Source organism: Sinohyriopsis cumingii, chromosome 19, assembly GCF_028554795.1.
Source record: "Sinohyriopsis cumingii isolate HCF-2022 chromosome 19, ASM2855479v2, whole genome shotgun sequence".
Lineage (NCBI taxonomy): Eukaryota > Metazoa > Mollusca > Bivalvia > Unionida > Unionidae > Sinohyriopsis > Sinohyriopsis cumingii.
This window is the reverse complement of record NC_142979.1, coordinates 8,286,706-8,312,584: the sequence shown is the minus strand read 5'-3', so window position 1 is coordinate 8,312,584 and position 25,879 is coordinate 8,286,706. Positions and strand designations below refer to the sequence as shown.

General features: G+C 35.9%; 2 protein-coding genes across 2 annotated transcripts in view; one reads left to right on the top strand and one right to left on the bottom strand.

The window, feature by feature from the left end:
• LOC149775112 (N-acetylglucosamine transporter UNC93A-like) overlaps positions 1-24,697 on the top strand; it is a 224,472-nt gene extending 199,775 nt beyond the window's left edge. The window contains exons 2-3 of the mRNA XM_089943287.1: positions 16,034-16,301; positions 24,095-24,697. Of these exons, the coding sequence (XP_089799413.1) occupies positions 16,034-16,301; positions 24,095-24,324 (498 nt within the window). The 3' untranslated portion in view covers positions 24,325-24,697. The remainder of the gene's footprint in view (positions 1-16,033; positions 16,302-24,094) is intronic.
• Positions 9,399-11,576, bottom strand: LOC149775113 (uncharacterized). Its single transcript, XM_089943288.1, has one exon. It carries the CDS (start codon positions 10,852-10,854, stop codon positions 9,676-9,678), a length of 1,179 nt encoding a protein of 392 aa, XP_089799414.1. The 5' UTR covers positions 10,855-11,576; the 3' UTR covers positions 9,399-9,675.
• Positions 24,698-25,879: the final 1,182 nt, after the last annotated feature.

Below are 25,879 nucleotides of genomic sequence, written 5' to 3'. Positions count from 1 at the left end.
GAACTTAATGTTAAGCACATAACACTATAGACGTATTAACTTTTCGAAATATTATCATCATCAAGCAACTGTTAAAAGATTAGTGCCTTGCTCCGCCAAATGACTGCAGATTTGCATAATTGCAAGCAGTGAGACATTTCGTTTTGTCAATACGGTAGCTGACACAGTATTACTATTGTATTTTTGTCAATTTTCTGATTTATTTTATGATCTTGTATTATCATGAATTTGTTTATTCTGATGTAATCTCTTTTTAAAGAGGAAATAAAGTCAGTCAGTCAGTCAGTCAGTCAGTCAGTCATACATACATACACATGCACGCATAAAAATATTACATATATAGCTGGTACAATTACTGACTCCTGTAACAAAGTGTAAAACAGAAGTCTGCAGGGCGTTCAAAATAGTCCAGCAGTACTAAGAATATTATGCAGACAAACCGTTCCGAAGAATGTCATGACGGAAACAAATTGACCATGAGTTCATTTCCTGATTGATTCACTTTCTGTTGTATGGAGTAGGTTTGGCTTATAAGGCCTTAATTTGTATCAGTTTTAATCGCACTGCATCAAGAATACTGACAAGTAGTTTTAAAACATCTGCAATTTAGCATTGAAGGAAGTTATAACAATCCCACTGATCAGATAAGGTAAAGTACGTCTAATGATGTCAATCTGTTTTCCCAAGAGTAAAAGAAAATGGTTCCGTGCAAAGCGACATGTCGGTTATAAATGCCTTATAGTTAAAATCAGTCCTTTTTTACAGAGAGTTTCTTAAATTCATATCCGAAAGTCTCATGTTTATTAATAGTCAAAGAGTTGGGATATGTTCTCGATCAACAATGATAAAATTAAATCTGAATGCAAATTCATTGCTGATCTGGCGTGTTAAGGATTGGGGCAGCTTACATTTTTAATGGAACTGTAATCGGGAATTAGTATAGTATCTTGGCAACTTCAATGCTAAAAGCGGAATCGTGCACCAGCCTAGTAGATACCGAGCAATACTGTATATGGTAACGTGTGTTGGAATCAAAGTTCCAAACAGTGAGCACGTGACCCCTTTTTCTGGATATTGAGCATTAATTGTCTGTTCCAAGAAAATCATTCCAACACTGGCCCATTGTAAAATGTTTAGTCAGAAAATATTTGAAAATATATTTGTAATTTAAATTTGTGTATATTTGACCTTTTACTCTTACCAGGGACCCTAAGAGTGTAAGCCAGTATGGTTACTACAGAAGCAAATGTGCAACAAAGTGACGTGGATTTCTGTTTGTGTGTAACAAACAGACAGGTAGACAGACAGAAAAGTGTCACGGTATCCCTGACGTTTTAGAAATGGCACAGAGAATACAAGAATTTTGTATGTCTGTGTGTGGGTCTACTGTAGAACTGACAAGGCCATATCCATAGATTGTGAACATGCACACACGTATGGCTTTTATCTTTTAACGTTTCCGTATATGAATATGTTTACACCCATCTGTGTGAAATAAATAATCTTTTACTTTATTCAGGACCCTGGTGGCCGAGTGGTCAAAGGTCAAAGGTCAAAGATATTATAGATCACTGACATTCCATCTCTGTCCGCAAGGGTTTGAGTCTCGACTCGGCAAACGTGGGTATGCAAGAAAGCTTTCCAGCTCCCGTGGGTCTGTGTATTTATGCACGTGTGTGTGTGTGTGTGTGTGTGTGTGTGTGTTCATTTGATAAATTGTATTATTTTGATTCGTAATTGTTACATTATCTGAGTTCTAAGTTGGAGTTTGTTATTTTTTACGAGCGCGACGCAAAAACACAAATCGCAACTAATTCCATCCGATTGGGCTCGGTCCACACATTGCCGAATTACAACAAGCAAAGCAACCCACAATGAATCATTTGAAAACAACAACAACAATAACAACAAACAAACAAAATCACTCACGCCAGGGCAGTCAATCAAATACACATAGCAACTCGTGACTTCAACAATGTGATATCGGCACCCCACCAACTAGTACTAATATTAGTACCCTTACTCGTACCTCGTGGACAGGATACTAACATGAGCATATTCGTGTTAATAGAGCAAGCCGGGTGTGATTCACACCCAGCGCTCTTTTAGCCTAATAATAACACTTTAAACATATTCCTTGCATATAATCCAATAAATTGAGTAGTCCTCTTATTTAATACCGGAAGCATCGAAAATCATTGTAGAAATAGTTGTAAAATCTCGTTTACCTTTTCAGCCGATATTTTCGTTTAGATCGTCCGCGATATTATTTCAAATAATGATTACCTCCGTTCTCAGCCTCGTTTGTTGTGTGCCATATAAGGACATTGACGCGTTATTTGGAAATGTAAACAAATCGTAGTAAAAATTTGGCGCCCTTTGGGTCAGAAATTCTGCGCATTAAAAGTAAATACGGTTTATCGGCAACTTTGAAATTTCACCAAGAAGCGATTATTCGCCACTTGGTTGATAATAAGGTAGCGTAGAATATCCAAAATATGGTCTGGCAAACCTTACGTAGAAAAGGGGTCACGGCGAGAGTCTCGCGTTATCTGTCATGGCGGACAGGATAAGGTTAGAGTAACCATGCCAATTTATTTCGTGTAAGGGGTTAATAAATTAAATATAAGCCAAACTTCTTTCACAACATGATTATACTTACGTAGTTGATTTCTACACTGTTTGTTTTTCTGACTTTAGTGATGATTTTTTTAGCTCCATTGCATGATATGGGATCGGTTCGTAGCCTCAACCACAACAAATCAAGTTGAGGCTACGACATCGTAGCTACCCACCAGCTAGAACCAACCACAACGCATATCCCCCGCTACGCCCATTTGAAGCCATACGACCGAGAGAGAAAAAAAAACCCGCGCAATAATCAAAATGTGCACAAAACTCAATAAGAAGAAGCACCACATGTTCAAAAGTTAATTCCCTTCTAGTACATCGCGTAAATGCACTTTAAACTAATATACACGAAGTTGAAGCAAAGCATACTCAGAAAGCTTATTAAAACCGTGCAAGCGATGTGTTTGTTGTTGTCTTGGTTTTAACTCCTTTTTAAAGCACACTACGGCCATTATAACCGGTGGAAGAAGAACCCGAGTAAGCCATTTTTAGAATCACATACCCTAAGGAAGCTGCTGGCAAGTTTTCTAACATACTCATATAGTTAAACCCACGCGGCCAGATGTGAGATTGCAATCGGTAAGAGCACTCGATGCCCTTAGACATGTGAGATGGCAGTAATAGATAAGACCACTCGAGGCACCCAGTAATTGGTAAGACCCCTCGAGGCCCCCAGAAATGTTAGATGGCAGTAATCGGTAAGACCCCTCGAGGCCCCCAGACATATTAGATGGCAGTAATCGGTAAGACCCCTCGAGGCCCCCAGAGATGGATGTTAACGAAGAACCTGATTATTCATGGTAGTTATATTATCTATGAAATGTCAGATCATCCAATACAGACTACTCAGCCATCAAGTTTGATAGGTTATCAGACTCGTCTTTCATCCAATACAGACTACTCGGCCATCAAGTTTGATAGGATATCAGACTAGTCTTCTATCCAATACAGACTACTCAGCCATCAAGTTTGATAAGTTATCAGACTCGTCTTCCATCCAATACAGACTACTCAGCCATTAAGTTTGATAGGTTATCAGACTCGTCATCCATCCAATACAGACTACTCAGCCATCAAGTTTGATAGGATATCAGACTCGTCTCCCATCCAATACAGACTACTTAGCCATCAAGTTTGATAGGATATCAGACTCGTCTTCCATCCAATACAGACTACTAAGCCATCAAGTTTGATAGGATATCAGACTCGTCTTCCATCCAATACAGACTACTTAGCCATCAAGTTTGATAGAATATCAAACTAGTCTTCCATCCAATACAGACTACTTAGCCATCAAGTTTGATAGGATATCAGACTCGTCTTCCATCCAATACAGACTACTAAGCCATCAAGTTTGATAGGATATCAGACTCGTCTTCCATCCAATACAGACTACTAAGCCATCAAGTTTGATAGGATGTCAGACTCGTCTTCCATCCAATACAGACTACTCAGCCATCAAGTTTGATAGGATATCAGACTAGTCTTCCATCCAATACAGACTACTTAGCCATCAAGTTTGTTAGGTTATCAGACGCGTCTTCCATCCAATACAGACTACTCAGCCATCAAGTTTGATAGGATATCAGACTCGTCTTCCATCCAATACAGACTATTTAGCCATCATGTTTGATAGGATATCAGACTAGTCTTCCATTAAGAGACATGACTAAGTAGTTGTAGTCATCCTTCTTTGACAGAATGTAGATTCTCGAGTTTATGCGAAAATTCAGTATTTCGTTTGATTAAATCGGTTTTTTGTATTACTGTTTCAGAGCCTTTAAACTGTTTACTATTGTTTAGCACTTCAGATTTATGGATGTAAAATTATTGTTGACCGGTGTATCGGAGACTTTATAAAACTTACCGCGAGGGTGCGCAATATTTATATCCCTTTATGTGATTTCTTCCCCCCCCCACACACACACTTTGCTGTGAAAACAGTCACCGTTTTTCTAACCGTTTGTTCCAATGTTTCCGTTTCATTTTTGTCTTCTAAACCGAATTTTTTTAATGGATTCTTTCTGGTGTATTGCTCCAATTCAGTCGTTCTCTCCTTTAACCTCTTGGTCTTTATCTTGAGGCCTCGGATGCAAACACTTTCTTCCAGTTTCTTTTTCAAGAGTTTCCATCTTTAAGGCTTTCATTTTCTGCATGCAACTACCTCCTCTTCTACAATGGCAATTTCTTCATGACTTTTGAGTTTTCGTTTTCAAAATAAGCCTGTTTTTTGTTTCTACACTGTTTCCAATGCCGTCTTAAGTATAATATAAGTCACTCGCTAATTTAACCTAGATTTAATATATTTTCTTCAAGCCTTTTATCATTTTCATGGTAAGAGAGTTTAACTTGCCTACAATGATTTCCATCTGCTTTTGGTCTAAATAAATTGACTGATCAGTGTTTTTTAAACCTTTTGTCTTACAAATTGTTTGATTAACGTGTTTGTATGGAATGCAGAAACGTCCTCAGTGGCAGATGCCAATAGTTGTTTGCCACACTCTGATTCACCCATTTTCTTCATTTTATCTCTATCTTTAAATGTTTTGGTTGCGGCTCTTGTTGAACGAGGCTCTTTGCAAGAATCTGGCGACAAACACGGAATATTAACGTAATGCATATTACTATTATTAAGCGATGAATATTATAATTATTACGTCATGAATATTAAAATTATCACGTGATGCATGTTACTATTATTAAGCGATGAATATTATAATTATTACGTCATGAATATAAAAATTATCACCTGGTGTATATTACTATTATTAAGCGATGAATATTATAATTATTACGTCATGAATATAAAAATTATCACCTGGTGTATATTACTATTATTAAGCGATGAATATTATAATTATTACGTCACGAATATTAAAATTATCACGTGATGTATATTACTATTATTAAGCGATGAATATTATAATTATTACGTCACGAATATTAAAATTATCACGTGATGTATATTACTATTATTAAGCGATGAATATTATAATTATTACGTCATGAATATTAAAATTATCACGTGATGCATGTTACTATTATTAAGCGATGAATATTATAATTATTACGTCATGAATATAAAAATTATCACCTGGTGTATATTACTATTATTAAGCGATGAATATTATAATTATTACGTCATGAATATAAAAATTATCACCTGGTGTATATTACTATTATTAAGCGATGAATATTATAATTATTACGTCACGAATATTAAAATTATCACGTGATGTATATTACTATTATTAAGCGATGAATATTATAATTATTACGTTACGAATATAAAAATTATCACGTGATGCATATTAATATTATTAAGCGATGAATATTATAATTATTACGTCACGAATATTAAAATTATCACGTGATGCATATTACTATTATTAAGCGATGAATATTATAATTATTACGTCATGAATATAAAATTATCACGTGGTGTATATTATTATTATTAAGCGATGAATATTATAATTATTACGTCACGAATATAAAAATTATCACGTGATGCATATTACTATTATTAAGCGATGAATAGTATAATTATTACGTCAGCACTTGTGCAATATTCACTACAGTATCTTGTAACTGATTAATTGGTTACATAGGCTGTTCTTGTTATATTAATGTGAGACGGGCCATGACCTGTAATTCAGACCATGTGCAGTGCAATATAATTGAATGCCGAATTTATCATAATAGGACTGTTGATAGAATTTATCATTTGCTTACGTTTCATTCGGAATGAACGTTTGTGATCGTTCAAGTTAAACATACAAAAACACTGCGTGACTTTCTGCATTTCTTTGCATGCCCATGCACCCCGTGCACCGCCATCTTAAAATCCAAATACAAGGAAGGGTATTTCTCACAGAAAGCCCACTCACATACCTCGTCACAGATGACAAAAGTGAACGTTCACTTTAACCATATATTCCACCTTTTCAGTAGAAGTCATGTTCATAAATGTCAGTGAAATTGTTAATATTTGTCCCACAGTGTTCAAACTCGATCAGCGAGTTCAATTTACCCCTGACTTCCTTGAAATATAATTTAGCAGACTGATATATCGAAATAAATGTCATTTGTTACAGTTTACTTTAGCAATCCTGACAAAAAACTGTCCCCTAGAACATTAATAAACCTAAATAAACAATTACATACATTAAAGTCTTATTTATGATTTCCAATACATTTAGGCTACCGAATTATTGTAGTAGGTGAACATATTTGCATTTGCTGATAACGTCTTTAATATACACGGATAACGTCTTCAATGTACACTGATAACTTCTTCAATGTAAACTGATAAAGTCTGCAGTGTGCACTGATAACGTCTCTCAGTGTATGTATGAGAAGTAGATAGTGTATTAGAGAACTGAAACACTAGTTGAATTTAAAATGGCTCGGAACAACCCTATCAAATATGGTCATTTCCTGTCCGTATACAGATCACTTGTTTGTTTTGGATGGTTTATGTACGTATTGCATTTCTGACTATACCTTACTATCATTCTTTCAGTCGGGGCCCCGAGTGACCGAGTGGTCTAAAGCGCTCACCCATACGGATCACTGCCATCTCACCTCTATCTGCATGGGTTCGAGTCTTGGGCTAGGCCAATGTGGGTACATGAGAAAGCTTGACAGTAGCTTCTCGTGGGTCGGTGGTTCTTTACGGGGTTTTGACTGGTTATTCCACCGCCATTAATACTAAAAGCCATGTAAAAGCCTGTCTTCTGCTGAAAAATAGCGTTAAACCCAACAACAACATTATTCTTTCTGTCTTGCTTATAACGTATATTTCATTTAAGTCTTCGATTTGTAGTTTTGGTTTGGTATGCTGGTGTAAATTTATGAATTTTATGGTCCTATACACACGTACAAGTGTAATGATCCAACTCTGCACGCTTTTGATTCCCCCCCCCCCCCGCGAAGTTGCTTTTTAAATGAACAATGTAAACAACGTTAGTATCTAGTATTTCTATGTTCAATCCTATATGGTGATTTTACAATACCACAGTTATAAAATTGTATAATTTCCATTTAATGCAGTTGTCGTCTTACGTGCAGTATGGTAGCATTTGTAATAATTCAGTAGTAAGGTGTCGGAGAGTTCTGGATAAAATTTATGAGAATCTAGTAGGGTGTAAAGGAGTGTATGAGTCAGGTAGGTAAAAGGTGGTGATTTGGTTGCATAAAGTGATTGAAGAGGTGGTTCAACACTGTTCTCGTGATCACACGCACATATTGAGGTGTTTCATTTATAAAAAATATATGCGACCACAATATAAAATTGTTTTAGGTTTAATTAGAGGTTTAATGTCTGTCATATATTATCTATTATGGGTTTTTATGATGCTTAAATCTAATACTGTACATACTAACCTAGAAAATATATGCTGACCTGCAGTCGTTACTACGCTTTGGTCTTAAACTAAGTAACATAAAAGAGAGAAAACCGTTAAGCTTTGTAAAATTCAACAAATAATTTATTTCCCTAGAATACAAAGTGAAAACAACTAGTCCTGTATTTATTAACCAGTTCTTATTAACCGTTTATTTTAGAATGCCTCTCTGAAAATGTGATTTACATTTTAAAAATGCAATCTCATACAGCTATATTTGTGTCAGTAAAATACTTCTGAGACACTGAGATCAGTTAGGCTTTCTGTCGTTCGGATAGGATATTCATTTATTTAGCGACTATAGCCAAATTCAAATTTAACTTCAGACTGGATTTTGTTTATAGAAACCATCTGCAAGATCACAGATAATTTCATCTGGAAATATAAAAAAATACACTTCTGTGTATTGTCAGAAAGTCAGAAGGTATACGCGTTTGCATGCAATTAAAAATTAATTTGATAATTATTGTTTTTGCAGATCAACGAAGAGATGTATACGTGAGACACCTATTTTGATTTATGTCTACTGAACTTTCTTGCAGTCATGAATCTTTTCCAAAACGAAAATAATTCCAATTCTAAATGTATACATGCACGCCATCGCAAATATTTATGTCAATCTGTTTAATGTAGAGCACTTTAAGTTAAGGTTCCATTAAGATTTTTAAATCTAGGGTCTTTTCAAGTAAAATCCAGAGAAAACCTGGCTTCGATCAGGTAAAGCATTTTAACAGTATTTTTCATTCAAAGGAGAGGAAAACCAAACTAAACAAAAACCGAGCACACGTTAAAAATTCCAAAAATATTTTACAAATAACCGTGCAATTGATTTAATTTTTTTAAAATTAAAAATACTTTTTTGTTAAGCTGTAACTTCGACACCTTTACTTATATTAGTGGCACGGACACTTATTAGTACCTTTATATGTTTGCTTCTGAAGATAAATTAAATAATGAGACCCCAAACACAGTCCCGTACATAGTGTAGATATATTTCAGTTGTATCACTCAAGAAGCATCCGTTAACTTGAGTTCCTAATGGTTCCTTTAAGTACATGGTACCAAAATATACATTGTATCAAATGTAATTCCAATATCAGTAAAAAGACTTTTAAAAATCTGTAATCCAAGCAAACACAATTATATTTAAGTGTGAGGCCTGAAAATCCCTCTCGTTTCAAGATAGTATCGATCACCATATTTTGGTAGATAAATAGATAGAAAGATTAATTGACTGATTCTTTTGGAAACTTGCCAGAAATGTCCCTACTTTCGTCTAATGCTTCAGCCACGTGTTTGCTTACTATTATTTATTCTATTTTAAACTCCATTGAAAGGAATTGGAAAGAAAATTCAGTGTAATTTATTAATTTATGAGAACCTTTATTGTCATAAAGAGAAATTTTGTTATCTTTGGAACTGTAGAAGCAAAAACATTAAGGGAATAGAGCAATAATAAAGCAAAATTCCTCAGTGACGTCACATTTAAGAACTTTGACTTCATGGTGGTTTACTTCTTTTTTCAATAAATATATTTTTATATCCGTTGCCGCTTATATCATTGCTAACGCATCAATTCAAAATATTAGTAATTATGTAAATGTATGATGGACAAATTTGATGAAGACATGTATATTTAAAACGTATCGCAAGAAAAACAATAACATAGCCTCTTATACATAATTTTCAGCTCTGATCTGAATTTTGTGTCTAAGAGACCGTAAATGATTGGATTTGCCACGTGGTTGATGAAAAAAGACCATCGGAGAATATTGTACGTAATTCTTTCTCCAAATGACAATTCCTTTACAAAAGACGTATTCTGAAGCACAAGAATTCTCAGAACCAGATGCGGCATAAAGCTAATACAAAACAAAATGGTAATCATAAAGAGAACCAACGTTATATTGTCGGCTTTCTTTGAGTTTTTCTTCTTGCGTGAAATTTTAGTGTCATTGTTTGATCGACGATTACCAGTCTCATGATTGGAACCAGTATTTTCATTATTACTACATTTATTGCTTTGCGCTGAGCTGCTTTCGTCAGGTTGAAAATATCCACCGGCATCTTCAAGAGGTCTCTCGTTTGTTATGCTTGTTTCTCTTTGAGTTCTTCTTCTTGTCAATGTCGACGATGTAGCATTACGACGAAAACGCTTTCTGCGTGTTATCTCCCGCCAAACCAATGAATAAATTATACTTAAGGCAATTGAACTCACCATGAACACGAATAATAGGACAGACTTGAAAATTGTGGGGTAAGGTGTGTCCCAGAACGCATCCGAAACCTCACAAGCATAACCTGTCGTGTTTGTGACGCCAGTTAGCATCGATTTACTCCCATACAATACAAATGCAGGCCATGAAAATGCAAGAGATGCAGTCAATCCAACAACACAGGAAATCCTAGCCGTTTTCTCCAGAATTTGAGATCCATAGGGAACACAAACTTTTCTGTATCTCTCAACCGCAATAATCAATAAGATGACTCCTGATCCAAGCGTAATGAAATAGGATGTCATTTTCATTATTTTACACACGGGGCCATTTTGAAACATGAGAGGGTACCTCATCACATATAGTACAAACGGCATTGTAATACAACAGGCCAGGACGTCAATGAGTGCCAAGCACAACACAAATACCCTGTACGGCGAGGGTTTGTACCGAAAGAAATAAATGCACACAGAATGGCTGTTTCCGATAAACCCTACTATCATTAGTGTCCCAACGAAGATTGCTCCGCCGATATTTTCCATTGCCAGCTGGTCATTTACCTCGTTGAGGCTAAAATTTTCCTTTTTGTCAGAATCCATTTTGCAAGCGTATGACCTACACCAAAGAAAGAAAACGCTCGTACTGTTTATGAATCTGGTTAATTTTGCAGGTATGAGTACTATTAACTTTGACGACAAAACACAGTTAGACAATCACGCAAATTTTTTATCGTCTTGTTTCTCCCGAAAAATCATCCCCATTACTGGGCCAGTATCTAGGGTAATCAAGTGCAGATTTAATCTGTGTCAAAGTCCACTTCTCTGCATCATGTTTTAGACTCATATACTTGTCTGTAGAGTATCTCTCGAAGTATGCTATTATTTTTTGTTGCGATGTGAAATAACTGCACTGCGACAAGACCCTTTTTCTGAATACCCAAAGTCGTTTTGGAGGGTCCTGACGTTTTCCTCTCAATTTGCTCGTTGTACTAATGTGTTTATGTACACTAAAATGTTCCGCATAAGTATAGAATACGTACCGCGATGCAAAATCGTCTCACCCTGTGGTTGCTTTGGACCTTTCATGGCACATTTTGCAGGGAATAAGTGACGAAAAGTACCAAGGCCATATCAAAAGAAGTAGACGATAACGGTGAGCCAAAACGGATTAGTCCATCATACCTGCTTGAGTTCGATTTCAGGATCAGAAAATAACAGTTTCGTTGGTCATGAGGCGATCGGAGAGTGTAGTAAAGGAGCTTCTCATCTTTTAAGCTTGTGTCACTGTACGGGATGAAATATCATCTCATCGTCGTGATAGAGGATCACGTAACACATGTATATATCACTACAGGTGTGTCTGCATAGATAGATAACAGATTCGACGACATATTAGATATGGGCATCTTATTAAAACCGCGTTATTTCTTTCATATTGTAGCATCTCTTACAAACAAAGTTATTTTTAATTCAGTATTATTTTGTACTTAATTAAATTCATGTTATACAGGATATGACGTCATGGATATGAAAGGATACTAGGCTCACATAATATCGCGCGCCTTATCCACAACGAACGCTCAAGTAACGACTACTAAATTCACTTTCTGGTATTATCTAGTGTTAAACATTTAAGACGCATGAACCTAAATATATCACATTTAGCTAGGGACATTATAGGCGGATATCATTTTAGCAGCAACGTTTAATTTTAAAATCGGTAATCCGCAATTAATTCTTATCTTTTCATTTAAAAAACATAAAACAATGATCTTAATTTTCCTGAGAAAATTTTAGAACACACTGTAAAAGTAGTTGTTGCGTGTCCTATACACGTGCATATGTATAGTTATGCGTGAAGATTTGAGAGATTTATTAAGTTTATGCTGTTTATCAGCTATGACGTGAAAACGTTTCGTGGCTTTAACATTGTTAGTACCTTCCTGATCCTTATTAATTCCGTTTCCTTTCTCAGCGCTAATAAGCCCAAAAGGTTCGTTTGTTTCGGTTCCACATAATCCCAAAAAGCTATTTTTTTCTATCTATCTCCTATCGAGTATTGATAGGCTGCATTAATATTGTCCAGATATCACAATTACCTACCCACTATATAATCCCTATTGACTTAGGCTGTCGGCCTTTAGATAAAATGGCATTTTGCAGAGAAACGGTAAAAACCTGATCAAATGCACTTTCTTTTCAATACGGAGCTTACTTTATTGTGGATGTGGCTAAAGTCAGATTAGAGCCTTATGACTGAATTTGTTCCGTGCTGTCTAGAACTGAATTATTTACAAACGTCTGATGGCTAGTGTCATGAGAAATGACTGAGTGCAGCTTCACTAAGTTAATGTGAGGAAACAAAATACTTTAGGGATACGCTACATTACGTCTTGCTGAAAACACAAGCTGGATACGGTGAGACAAAAAATATTGTATCTTTACTCTTGAAACAACTGAAACCAGATTTAGAAATGTAGATCCCCTCTTCCTCCCTCTAATTTTAATGTGACTACTTTAATTTAACGGCCATTTGCGAATGAATATACGTTATTTTAAATAATTATATCACGATCACCAATACAAAGTGTCATATTGCTTCAGAAAGAATTTGAAGCACTTGCAGTTTTGATCAAGATTTTTCATACCCAATTATATCCATCACACAAAAGCTTTATAATACCAGTCCTACACGTGCGTTCTTAAAATGTTTTTTTTTTTTTTATATATATATTTTAAATTACAATAAATTAGATAAAAATAATATTTGGTTAATATCGGTTGATTATTGTCGACTTGTACGGCTGATTCAGTAAGAAAAAACTATATATAACCTTTTTATGAAATAGGAAAATAACTGAATGTCTTCGTTTTGACGCCCGCAAAGAATGTAGTGTATAAACTCTCTTAAAGGTCGAGCAAAACTGCAAGCTGTACTGACCCAGATTTGCCGTAGCACAATGCGCCGACAGATCTGTCTCTGTGCAATCTGTTAGGAGTAATCAGTAGAACAAATAACACAGACTCTTGCCTGCAGGAGCGTTTTCTATGGCAGATGAGAATCTTTATTGTTTGCAGTTGGACTCGACGTAGAAGCAAGTACAGACGATGGAGAGGAATAATCATTTTAGTTGAAAGTAAGCCTTGTAACAGTGTTATATTTTGTATGTATGCTAAGTAAATGGGAAGAAAACAAGCGGTCGAGATCAACGTCTGATATCAAGCTTTAAACACGCGAAAGGAAGACGTGTTATAACCTAATCTAGTTCGAAAGAAGTAAACTTCTCATAGGCTAAGATAACATGCATGTACACATCAAGATTCTAAATTTAGAGGACGTTATGTAGCACTCCACTGAACTGCTCTCCTGGAATCTATCTATCAAGAACTTGTTATTGTTTTATATATTTTTATATATATATACATATATATATATATATATATATATATATATATATATATATATATATATATATATATATATATATATATATATATATATATAGCTCCATTAAATAATGACTCAAAGAACTTAGAGACGGCTTGCTTTCTATCGTCCGTCCGTCCGTTAGAACTTGGTTGATTGTCATGATACCTTACATCCCACGGTCTGGGTGGTCCTTATTGGTAGGACATCCAATATGACCATCGAAGCGGCTGTCTTGCAATTGTGTTATCGCTAAGCCTCCTTAATGGATGATCATATCATATAAGGTGGCGCTCTACAGTTTCGTATTTTGCATAGGTTAGGATTTTAAAGAAAAAGAATTTGCCCGGCTTTCCTAACTGGTTATACTGACTATTTAAAAAAAGACCTTGTATATCTTAGGTTTAATTCAAAGAACCTTTAATTCCCTTTATTTTGGTGTATGATTGATGGGTGTACTATGGGTTATAGAGTATACAGCTTGGCCTTACTTCAGATGTGCACCTTTCAAAAAAGTACTAGCTCTACTTGGTCATTTTCACTTCCTGAACTCAGATGTAAATTGTATAAAAAGGAGCCGATAATTTTTTTTTTTTTTTATTTTTTTTTTTTTACATTTTATGTATTTGGTAATTCATTCATTGCACTTTCAGAAGCTGGTATTGTCTAGTCTGGCAAAATTCATTTTCCCTATTTGAATAGCTGCTATGTATAGTGTACTTTAGACTAATTCAGGCTGATTTTTTAACACAAGGGAGCAGTCATTTTAGTTAGCAGTGTGCTTAAATCATGTAAAATTTCCAAAAGTACAATATCCAAAGAAATATCATCCACATTACATTAATGTACCATAGAGGTATGCCAACATTCTCTCTATTGTGCATGTTTTAAATGCGAACTACTTCACCTTACATACGTCACTCTCTCAAAAGTACATATTAACTGGTGAGCGCCCCCTAAATAAAAATGATGCCGATCTAAGGTCCAAAATGGCCGCCACAGCAGCCATCTTGAAAATCTTAATATCGCTATTCTTCCTGAACGAAGAGTCATAATCACATGCGATTTTCACAAAAAGATTCTTAATCATGTTTTTTTTGTCAGGAATGAAGATGGCACTGATCTCAAATTTAATATGTCCGCCAACATTGGGCAGCTTGAAAATCGTAGCACTGCTTGTCCAGAAAGAGCATGGATTTTTATCTGAATGACTTCTTATAATGTTTTACTGATCCTAAATTAAAGTGGCGCTGATCTGACGTATACAATGTTGCAATCTTGAAATTCTTATTTTCGCTACTCCTCTTAAATGGAAAGTAATTTTTCATATGGAGTTTTAGCTAGAAGAGTTTGTATGGTGTCTGGTTGGTTCTAAATGAAAATGACAACCCTTAATATGGTCACCATGATAGACCTTAAGACTTTATGATACCATGGTAGACCTTAAGACTTTATGATACCTAGCTGATCGTACAGACAATCTGATTGCCACGACGACTGTATTCAATCTACTTTTGTAACTACTGGATGATTATTACTATATATGACTTTCAGCAAAAGATAATGCCTAAAACGTCCTAAGTGAAAATGGTGCCAATACGACATCCAAAATGTCCACCACAGCAGAGGCGTAGCGGGGGGGGGGGGGGGGGGCAGGGGGGTACATATGTCCCCGGGCGCCAAGGTACAGGGGCGCCAAAATGAGGCTTACAACGTTACATTATAATAAGTAAACAAGGGTAATATTCAAAAATGTGATTAAACGGGGAGGTAGCTGGGGCGCCAATTGTATAGTTCGTCCCCGGGCGCAAAATATCATAGCTACGCCTCTGCACCACAGCACATAATTTAAAACTTTTGTTATCACTGAAATATATCAGAGACGGCTTCAACACTCAGCAGTTAAAAGGAAGAGACAGTCTTACCTTTAATTCATGGAAATTATTTCGCCCACTAGAGCGTAAGTCACTTCAAGGGACTCTTGTTTTTTCTTGTTAACATCAAAATGAGAAGAACAAAACAAGAAAATAAGCAATTAGACAATTCCAGTCAACAATGATTGCTTTGGGTCATTATTCCTATACATCTATGTAATGGCATTTACAATGGAGATGAAAATATTCGAATCTGAAAACGATTTGCCTGAAGAACAAATTCGCATCACTGTTAACACTTTGCACTAATTCTCCACGTAATGCATTGTGACAATGACGCTAAGGGCAAACTAACCACTAAGACACGGACAATATGAGTTCCTAATAATAAGAGGTTTAATCAAATGGTATAGTTAGAAACAGACGAAAAGTCCTTTGGGGAATATTCAATACGATCCTTCTTTCTCTTTTTTTCCAGTCCTACGTTAACTGCACGCTGGGCATCCACAGCGTCGGTCCCATTCTGATGTGCTTTGGAGCAGTGAGTGCCATAAGTTCAATTGTCATCGGCTGCGTAGCAGAACACATCAAAAGGTTTGCATTTATCACCGCCGGTGCCACCTTCAACGCGGGGATTCTCATAGTGATGTGGTTATGGAAACCAGTACCCACAGATATTCCTAATTTCTTTGTTGTGTCAGCTTGCATTGGTCTCTGTGACGCCATCTGGCAAACCCAGACATACAGTAAGTACAAATAAAGTACTTCGAACTCCTTTCGAAATAGGTGATAGCGGGGATGATAAATGTTGTTATCTTCAGCAAACACAGCGAAGAGAAGCTTTCGCTGATTAGGGCTAAAGGAAGTTTAGACCGCAGCTATATATGACCATTAAACATAGTCGAGTTCCCGTAGTAGCAACCCATAATGCCTCATAATCTCTTTTAGTACCCGAGTAATTTCATCTTCTATAATGACATCTGCCTGCAACAGTATTTTCCTTCTGTCTGTATCCACATAATCAATATATATGTGATATAAGTTTTTTTTCTTCTTCTAGATATTAAAATATATTAATTATATGATAACATTTTGATGTTTTGGTCTGTGAGCATACTCCTTGGCGAATGTGAAATTCAGTGTAATTACACTGGACAACAAATTTTTACAAAAGTCATGTTACTGAAATAAAATTAGTCAATTCTTATCAATTTTTATGTGCTGAACACGAATATGACAGTCAAATTGCAAAATTGGCTCTAGTTTTTTTGTAATCTGCAAGAAATTAATGTTTACATAACGAAATGCATTCCAATAGTAAAAGGTCAACTGTAATAGCCTACCTATAAAAAATCAAGTCATTGACTACATCTTAGATTTCTTCGCCTGTCTCTTGTACAGCTGTTCGGGAGCATCTCTGAGGAGTGTCCAGCAGTAGTCAGCCAGCATTGTAGTGGACCATTTTCCCTGGTATCTTTGTTCCATTGTTGCGATATCTTGATGAAAACGTTCGCCGTGTTCATCACTAACAATACCACAGTTGCTAGGAAAGAAATCCAAATGGGAATGAAGGAAGTGAATCTTTAGAGACATATTGCAGCCAAGTTTCTTATACTTCATCAACATGTCTTCTACTAGTTCCTTATAGTTTTCTGCCCTAACATTTCCGAGGAAGTTTGTAGAAACTAGGCGAAAAGCATTCCATGCTTGTTTCGCGTCACCTTCCAGCAAGTTGTTGAACCGGTCATCTTTGAAAGCTCTCGAATCTGAGGACCCACAAAAACTCCCTCTTTAATCTTTGCTTCGCTGAGTCGAGGGAATTTTTCATGCAGGTATCGGAATGCTGGCAAAGTCCGGTCAATGGCTTTCACGAAGTTCTTCATCAAACCTAGTTTGATGTGAAGGGGTGGTAGCAAGATTTTCTGAGCCTCAACCAGAGCTGGGTGTTGGATATTCTTCTCTCCAATGGCTACATTCTGCCTGTGAGTCCATTCCTTCCTCATGTAGTGCATTTCCCTTGCTCGGCTATCCCACTCGCATAAGAAACACATGTATTTTGTATATCCTTGCTGCAGTCCCATTAAAAGGGCAACTACCTTCAAATCACCACAGAGGTGCCAGCTGTACTTGTTATACTCAATGGAATTCAGTAGCTGCCTTAAGTTATCGTATGTCTCTTTCATGTGGACAGCATACGCTACTGGAATAGATGGAAGAATGTTTCCATTGTGCAAAAGCACAGCCTTGAGACTCAGTTTCGAAGAGTCCACAAATAGTCTCCATTCTTGTGGGTCATGAGTGATTTTTAAAGCATTCATGAGGCCCTCAATATCGGAACAGAATATCAGATTACTTTCCTTTCTGAAGAAAGGCTCCAATTGCTGGTGGCGCTTTCGATATGCAGTAATTGTGACATCTTCTTCTAGAAGATTCCATTGTTGGAGTCTTGATCCTAGCAATTCTGCCTTGTTCTTTGATAAGTCCAAATCACGAATCAGGTCATTTAGTTCTTCCTGTGTTATTCTGTGTGGGGTTGATGATGCACCACAGTGAAAATCTGGATCACTGCATGCTGATGGACCAGGAGAAGAACAGGTTGACTCACCTTTGTCTTCGTCAGATGAATCAAGAGAATATTCTGCTGGAGGTTCTGGAATAGGAAGTCCCTCACCATGTGGAACTGGTCTCAATGCAGACGGAATGTTTGGGTAGACTATTCTCGACTTCTTTCGCTTCGTTATTCCGCCGGAAAGAGGAGGAACCAAGCAGAAGTAACAGTCATTTAGGTGGCTGCTTGGCTCTCTCCACACCATTGGGACTGCAAACGGCATTGATGACCTTTTGCAATTCAACCACTGTGAAAGCTGTGTTGTACATGTAGCACAGCATATATGCGGAGCCCAAGGCTTGTCTTGGTCACCAACCTTGCATCCGAAGTAAAGATGATATGCCTTCTTCACTTGAGAATTGATACTTTTCTTCTGGTTGGCAAATGTCACTTCCCCACAAATATAGCAAAAATTGTCCGCGGTATTAACACACTTTCGAGGCATTACTGTTCTTTATTGTACGTAAATGGATAAAATAATAAGTTTTATGTAACAGTAGCTTGAACTGTCTCGCACAACGTCTAAAATATTTTAAATGCTGAACCTATCTGATTGGGCTTTATATAGTACACTGCTTACGTCAGCTTCAGCAGCCGCCTGGCATTAGTATAATAGGCCTACACATGTATAGTACACTGCTGACGTCAACTTACTTCAGCAGCCGCATGGCATTAGTATTGCATTGCATCAGAAAATGATGCAATCAACTGTGGATGATGTGAGCATGATGGTATTATGCAATGTTACATCATTATTCCGGATGTTGCTGCAGTCCTACTGGAGAAATTTACACAGTGAAACATAGAAAATGAGGTATATGAATATCTTCAAAACGAGAGCCAATACAAATTTTTCACGGTTATATTCGTGTTCGGCACACCAAAATACTACAGATTAGGGCCTTTTCAAGTCAGTAATGATTTCACTGTTGACCAGTGTTACTCTAGCAGCTAAGCGAGGTTAAATGTCTCAGAGTTTCTCAGAATTACATTTTATAGTAAAAGGGCTGATATTATCGTGGTCATTTCATCTATTAAAGTTATATATTTGTCGCTAAAAAATTATGAACTTCAAACAAAACTCCGTGCCGGATATCTTATCCATAGGTGTTAGTTCAGAAGAGTACTGGAGTTGCTGGAATGCACATATCAGTCACCTATATGCAATGATAGTCAAACGAATAACTCTGTTAAAATTGCTTTCCTAATTTCTACCTCCCCAATCACTTGAACTTTATTTTTTGGGTTACATGCTAGCACTGATAGATTACGACTGTACCATATGGGGAAACACATCCAATTATAACCTGTCCAGAATCGATAAACTCCAGAAAAGGGCAGCTTGAATAATACTGAAACTTCCTGGTACCTGTTATGACTCTCTCGAATAGTTTGTTTTCACGTCTGCAATGGCTACCTATATGAAAACGTATTCTTTATTTTAAAGGAATCATGACATATAAGGCTTTAAACGGTCTTTCTCCAGATCATATCTCTAACCTAATTGAACTAAGATCATCAAATACTGAGCGTAATCTCCGATCGACGACTAACAACGATCTCCAGATTCCGTGGCCGAAAACCAATCATTACAAAAGCACATTTACTATATCAGCACCTATTGTATGGAAATCCTTACCAGTGAGGATACGTAATTCAAATTCCTTTGCTTCTTTTAACAAATCATTAAAACAAATTCTTTCTTGTCCAGCTGGAATGACATATTGAAGGCTCTGAATAGAAAACGTTTTCGTTACGTCCCTAAAAATATGTCCATATCTTTATGTTAAATGTGTATGAATCACCAATTTAAAAAATTGAGGACCACATGGCAGATGGGTCAGCCATGATCAAATGTGTTATCCTCGTTAAAGAAACTTTATTATTATTATTATTAGTAGTAGTAGTAGTAGTAGTAGTAGAAATCTCAGAATGACAAATATTTAAGGACACTCGTAATTTATTTAGCAATATTATTAGCTAGAATAAGACTTTGCTTTCTGACTGTCTCTCATTCGATTGTCTCTGCTTGTTTTGCAATTGGAATCAAATTTATTATGTCAACGCGTCCATTACCAGTATTTATGTCTCCATACAGCCTTCAGTTATATTTCAAAGGTTGAAGCATTTATGTAATAAAATGATGCTGAAGAAAAAGTATAAAAAATGAAGCCCTGCTCATTTTAAAGGTTGCGCCGCTAAAATATTCTAAATTTGTATTCCTTTGTTCTGCAATACCCTGAAATTGAAGTATGGTGATTGAATGTTTTTTGGTTTTTTTTGTTTTGTTTTTTTGTACATCAAACATGTATACTTCTAATACACATTGCCCTTGCATGGGGTTCCTACCTGCATGGAACTTATAACCTATACCGTATGATGCCAATGGATTCCTTGTATATTATCACCCGTTACTGCAGTTGCATAAAACTGACCTTAATAAAGTGCGTACTAAAACTATACAAATCAAAAAGAACTTTTTTCTATGATAAATGAAGAAATCTCGTACGAAAAGTTATGATAAAATCTCGTACGAAAAGTTATGATGAAATCTCGTGCAAAACGTTATGATGCTTTTTGCCAAATATGCTAAGATGATCAGTATTTATTGCATGGCGTGAATCTAGCTTATTTGCAATAATTATATAGGACAATTTACCCTGACATAAAGTCATATAGGTCAGTGATGTCGAATGTATACATGTATACCGAAATACAGCCGGTACAAGCAAAGAATACGATTTATAATGCCAACATTTTTATTTAAAAGCATGATGAAACTATACTTTTATGCTGGTTACAAGTTAAATCTTCGATGACATCCCGTTAGCTCTAAGAGTTGTATTGAATGTCTTCGTTGATGTTGATTAACGTCACAATACTCAATGGACAGTGTTTAGTAGCTTGGTTTTTGTTACCAGTCAGATCCCAGAATCCGTATCCGATAGAACGAAGAATATGAATGGACGATGCTTAGTGTCTTTATTTACCAGTCAGATCCCATAATCATTATCCCAAAGAATGAAGAATACGAATGGACGATCTTTAGTGGCTTTTTCTACCAGTCAGATCCCATAATCATTATCCCAAAGAATGAAGAATACGAATGGACGATCTTTAGTGGCTTTTTCTACCAGTCAGATCCCATAATCATTATCCCAAAGAATGAAGAATACGAATGGACGATCTTTAGTGGCTTTTTCTACCAGTCAGATCCCATAATCATTATCCCAAAGAATGAAGAATATTTATCTCTCGTTTTGCTATCCACTCCACTTTTTTGTTGTTTAAAGAACAATAAGGACATGCAAACAGTCTTCAAAGTGCATGTGGGGGTGGGATACATTTGTTACTAGATGTATATCAAGCGGCTTTTCACACAGGATGTTACCTTAAATAAGTAGAGCTGCTATAATACGTCATGCATATTTTTTCGATGTCTGTCAATAAAGCATTTGTTTTTAAACAGTGGATGAAATGATTACATAAGAATCACGCTCAACAGTATACATTGAAGCTACAACACCATTATACATCACTCTCAGTAGTATACACTGAAGCTAAAACACCATTATACATCACTCTTAATGGTATACATTGAAGCTACAACACAATTATACATCACTCTCAATGGTATACATTGAAGCTACAAAACAATTATACATCACTCTCAACAGTATACATTGAAACTACAAAACCATTATACATCACTCTCAGCAGTATACATTAAAGCTACAACACAATTATACATCACTCTCAATAGTACACATTGAAGCTACAACACCATTATAAATCACTCTCAGCAGTATACATTAAAGCTACAAAACAATTATACATCACTCTCAATAGTACACATTGAAGCTACAAAACCATTATAAATCACTCTCAACAGTATACACTGAAGCTACAACACCATTATACATCACTCTCAATAGTACACATTGAAGCTACAACACCATTATAAATCACTCTCAGCAGTATACATTAAAGCTACAAAACCATTATACATCACTCTCAATAGTACACATTGAAGCTACAACACCATTATAAATCACTCTCAACAGTATAGACTGAAGCTACAACACCATTATACATCACTCTCAATGGTATACATTGAAGCTACAAAACCATTATAAATCACTCTCAACAGTATACACTGAAGCTACAACACAATTATACATCACTCTCAATAGTACACATTGAAGCTACAACACCATTATACATCACTCTCAACAGTATACATTTAAACTACAACACCATTATACATCACTCTCAGTAGTATACATTAAAGCTACAACACCATTATACATCACTCTCAATAGTACACATTGAAGTTACAACACCATTATACATCACTCTCAATAGTACACATTGAAGCTACAACACCATTATACATCACTCTCAATAGTACACATTGAAGCTACAACACCATTATACATCACTCTCAATAGTATACATTTAAACTACACCACCATTATACATCACTCTCAATAGTACACATTGAAGCTACAACACCATTATACATCACTCTCAATAGTACACATTGAAGCTACAACACCATTATACATCACTCTCAATAGCACACATTGAAGCTACAACACCATTATACATCACTCTCAGTAGTATGCATTCAAGCTACAACACCATTATACATCATTGCATTATGAAGGCATACTCGTCTTAATTGTACAATTAAAATAGATGAATAATTCATCTGTAAGAAAAAAGCGGATGATAGAGACTTTCATCATGGTTCAGTTTGAGAAACCGGACAGTGGTACAAAAATATGACATCACTTCCTATGGCGTACGTTTTGTCGATCTCCAATACATGAATCATTTTTATTTTTGAAAAATCTCTTCCACTTGTAAATTAAAGCCAAACTCTGTCGTCCAGACTGTCCAAACTCTGTCATCCAGACTGCTAAGTTCTTTTAGATAATCAACTTTGTGCGTGTTACACGATTTAGAGTGCCTCAAATGTAGGCCCCGTGATGAATTATTTTTTAAAAGAATCATGAAACAGATTGTAGTATTTTTTCCACGAATCTTAACCTTTCAGAGTAGCAATATCATGTACTGTGGGTTTCATCCTTGCACTTTCTATTTACTTTAAATTGTTCCACAAACTCTAAAGTTTTATTTTGCCTTGGACTGCTTTCAACTCGCTCGATGTAGTCTCGAATGAATGCAGATTTTCTTTTAATAATACAATCTAACATTTTTGACAAAGAAATTCCTATTTGCAGTGTCATCTACATTTTTCGAAATCTACTTTTTAAAAATAAAAATAAAACATACTTTTCTTGTTGTTAAAACATCAATTTAATGTAAACAAAACCCAACTGCACATAGAAATATAGACTGGTTTGTCCTTGTTCTTTGCTTATAAGGTATCTTTCTTTCTTTTTCACCTTATGAAATGTCAGTGCAATGATAATAGACATGTTTGATACAGAAAGATGATAACCTTTGAAAAAAGAACACAAAATTCAGGTAGATATAGCTGAAATAGTTACTGTGGTTCACGTATCTCTCTATTATCCTCTTCATTCCATTACTATTTCGAAAACGTAATAAAAGATACGTTAGCATTCCATAAATGTTTTAATTTATTGCCTTTATAACTAGATGTGAAATTTTACATGCAGTTATACAAACTAATTTCTTTAAATGAAACGTTCCTCTATGTGTGTGTGAGAGAGAGAGAGAGAGAGAGAGAGAGAGCATGCATAATGAACGAACAACTACACAACCGAGATCTGGTTTTGTTTTTGGTGGCAAACATAAAATTTGATACGGAATAATGTATAGATTATTAGTATTTGCAGATTTGAAAGATTTATGATTTAAAAAGAAAATTTTCCAGCTGTTTGTCTTTTCGAAAAGTACATTGTTTATTTGAATGCATTGCAGTGATTTCTTTTTCAGCACTCTTTGGAGTCCTATTTCAAGATAAACAGGAAGCAGCGTTCGCCTCCTACAGAATGTTCTTTTCCACCGGCTGCGCAGTCTCCTTCGGTTACAGCTACTTCCTGTGCGTAGAAACTAAGGTGTATATCTTGGCAGCCATGTTAGCTCTAGCTTTACTTTTGTACAGCGTGATTGAAATGAAGGTCCAGCTTCAGAGTCAACATATCAAGGACATTGTGGCCCTGTGAAAAGGTTGGCCAACAAAATGAAATGTGCCAGTGTTTGACACTAAAGCCGATATCGCTAGGAATTGAGTATGTCCTGTCGATGTGCTAGGAAGAATATCAAACAAGTATTTAACACACTCTTTCTCCGTACCTAGGGCTACAGATCAACGATAATACATTTTTTATAAAGGGAATGCATTCACGAATTGATGTAGATGAGGTTTTATTGCAGGTGGAGCTGGAATACGTTTTCAGAATCGAAGGCTGCTATTTATAATATCATAAGAAAATTAGCATTCTCAATATGCTTATAAAGCAGCAGTATTCTTCAAGTACCCCAACCGATAACAGTGACTCGCAAGAAGGTTATAATAAAACTGGAGCTGTTATGTAATTAATTTTGTCATGTCAACTGCTATTCGTTGTGTGCATATATAGCTAGATGTCAACACGTTGTCAGCCAGTGTTGTTAACAACGAAATCATCAAACAACAGACAATGAATGAAGTCATCAGCAGATTCATCGAAATCGTCGAAAAACGCGTCTGAAACTTGCGAATGCCTGCCTGATTCTCTAATTTCAGGATAGCAAAACCTGTTTGGTCAGACATATTTTGTTACAATAAAGGTGATGCTTAATGTAAACGAAAAGGTGATTAATACTTTAACACATAAGGAACATCAGGCATAATTCCTCACAGATCTGATACACATTGTAAATTTCATGCATAGATCCTCACAGATCTGTTAACACATTGTATAATTCAGGCATAATTCCGCACATATCTGATAACACATTGTATACATCAGGCATAAATCCACACAGATCTGATAACGCATTGTATACATCAGGCATAATTCCACACATATCTGATAACGCGTTATATACATCAGGCATACATCCACACAGATCTGATAACGCATCGTATACATCAGGCATAAATCCACACATTTGATAACACATTGTGTACTTCAGGCATTATTCCACACGTATATGATAACACATTGTAAACTTCATGCATAGATCCTCACAGATCTGTTAACACATTGTATAATTCAGGCGTAATTCCACACATATCTGATAACACATTGTATACATCGGGCATAAATCCACATAGATCTGATAACACATTGTATACATCAGGCATAATTCCACACATATCTGATAACGCATTTTATACACCAGGCATACATCCACATATATCTGATAATACATTGTATATATCAGGCATAATTCCACACAGATCTGATAACACATTGTATACATCAGGCATACATCCACACATATCTGATAACACATTGTATATATCAGGCATAATTCCACACAGATCTGATAACACATTGTATACATCAGGTATAAATCCACACAGATCTGATAACACATATGGATTCTACAAAAATGCATATATTTATGTCAACAAGGCATTCAGTCGTCTGGAAAAATGGTGTGCATGTTCTCTGCACGTTTCAAAATCCAAATTAGCATTGTTTATGTACATGCAAACCGATACTTCATAGTCGTGCGAAGGTTAAAGTTCGACACGCGGTATTATTCCCATAGATACGTCATCATACT

Bases quoted from the DNA above. Each gene is read 5' to 3' on its own strand.
- LOC149775113 (XM_089943288.1), bottom strand. From the start codon at position 10,854: ATGGATTCTGACAAAAAGGAAAATTTTAGCCTCAACGAGGTAAATGAC.